Here is a 2,166-nt window from a genome sequence, read left to right on the forward strand (position 1 = left end):
CAGCAGGAGCTGTTAACTGACTATTGCACCCAGTCTTCCAAGCCCTGCCTATTTATAAATCACTCATTGACCATAAATAGCCAATTTTTCATATTTCTAAAAGCAGTGCAGACCATCTTGAAAAGCTGTGTCAGCACGTGTGGGATGGGGTCTGCTTATGAGGTAACTCACTCTGTTCATACTGCTGCTCGTTTCCCAGCACAGGTAAACTTCAGTTTAGTGAATTTATCTACTTTTATATCACTGGCTCCATTTTAACTATCCATACTACTGCCCCTTTGGTCTGTTTTGTCAGTGGGTGGCAGCTGTGGCCTGCAGCCCAATTGATTGAATCTAGATCTCTAATCTGAAATGGGCTTGCACCCTGTAGCTGTCTATTTTTCTTTGCTGGTAATAAACAGAGAAGACATTGGTCAATGGCTCACATTACAATACTCAGTAAATGAAATTAATTTCAGAAGTGTATCTGAACAAGGATGAAATGTTACAGATGGCTTCATCAAATTAAACAAATAAACAATGCTTTTGTGTGTCTTCTAGTATTGAACTGAAGAGGCATAGAGGAATGGATGGAGTCTAGATCACAAAAGTGGTTGCTCTGGGGTGGAGAGGTGGTTTATAGCCTTGTTTTTTTGCCCTTCTGGCAGAGTTGGAGCACCATTTGCAGTCCTAGCATAGCACCTGAGCTTCTCACCAAGTGTGAGATGGCACGTGGGGGATGAGAGTGCTGAGAAAGACAGCTAAGCTCAGTAGGTCAAATTAACCAAGAGAAAAAGCTGTAGAGCTTCCCACACTCTTCCCTGAATACACACCACAGGTACAGAATCAAACAAGCATAGAAAGGGGTGAAGCAGTGTTGAACAAGGTCAGGTGGTGGGACTAACAGAGGGGTTCTGGGATTGTGCTGCTCCCTACTATGGCAGAGCACTAGCTGAATGTGCCCTGTGTATTCTGCCAAGTTAGAAATCATCATAAGCAAATGCTAAAAGTCCTTGGAGCTGGAACAGATATTTGCAGAGGCACCTGTCCCACTTGCTATGGATTTTTAATTTTTCTGAGTTGGTAAGTGCATTGCATCTAAAAAGAACTTTCAAGTTTGAATTTAACAAAAAATTTCAAGTAATACAAGCCAGTTCCTGAGCTGGGAGCCAGGAGAGAGTTGGAACTGGTTTTACCACAGAGTCTCCTTTGCACAGAATCCTGTAAGTCTCCAGAGCATTTCCAGATCTCTTGAAAAAGCTCTGGTCTGTAGGAGACCTTTATGACTTTGTATTTTAGGAAAACTGGTCATCAGGAGGACAGAACCAGGAAATTTTAGTAATCTGAACGTAGGCAACTGCCGTTGGCTAGGAAGGGATATAAACATATTCCCCTGCAACAGTCTGAACCTACTAACGAAGCTAATAGGCTACAATCAATCTCTTAAATACCAGTTTGCAAAGTCACAGCAAATCTTGGTTTATTAGCTCAAAATTCAGTGCATTTTTTGTGCCTTTGCCTTCTCTACTAGGTATGTTTTCACATGGAGAAGCTCCTGGTGCTAGTGTGTAATTTCAATTAATAAGCTGTACAATTTAATCTGTGTATCTTTTGTATAGCTGATGGGTCTGCAATCATGGGAGAATAAGTGTTAACTCATTTAGTGGAGTGAAAATGAGTAAAGCTGGTATTTCACATTCACTTTTTTGAAAGACACCAGTTTAAAGTTATTGAAAGTGTAGGCTAGGTTATGTGCTACAGTTCCTATAGAGATCTACATGAACTTTTGAAGAAAAAATAAAAAAAAAAAATCCATCTAAAACACAAACCCCAAACCAGACAACCTCAAAATGGATCTCTTAACTAATGCTTAATTTTACAGTCATTACATTTTAATAGACCAATACAAGATTTTCACAGCCACTGTGAGTACTATGAATTAATATATTAAATAGCTATCAAGCTGTGAATGGGGGAGGTGCTGGGCATGGGGTGGGAAATACAATAAAACAAAAGTTTAATGGAAAGGCTTTTTTTCTTTCTTTCTAGTTTCACGACACCAGAAGGCCCAGGCCCCCTTTCCCGGTGTTCAGACTGGGGAACTGCAGTGGAGGAGGATGAAATGAGGACCAGTGTGAACAAAGAAATGGCAAGGTACCCATGGGTGTTTAAGATCAAGTAGGGAAA

At 40.6% G+C, this 2,166-nt stretch overlaps 1 protein-coding gene across 1 annotated transcript in view; it reads left to right on the forward strand.

Moving 5' to 3' along the window:
* Positions 1-2,166, forward strand: part of SLBP (stem-loop binding protein) — a 6,160-nt gene that overhangs the window by 227 nt on the left and 3,767 nt on the right. The window contains exon 2 of the mRNA XM_008946295.1: positions 2,026-2,133. Coding sequence (XP_008944543.1) covers positions 2,026-2,133 — 108 coding nt within the window. The remainder of the gene's footprint in view (positions 1-2,025; positions 2,134-2,166) is intronic.

The sequence above is a fragment of the Merops nubicus genome, unplaced genomic scaffold (assembly GCF_000691845.1).
Source record: "Merops nubicus isolate BGI_N331 unplaced genomic scaffold, ASM69184v1 scaffold558, whole genome shotgun sequence".
Classification (NCBI taxonomy): Eukaryota; Metazoa; Chordata; class Aves; order Coraciiformes; family Meropidae; genus Merops; species Merops nubicus.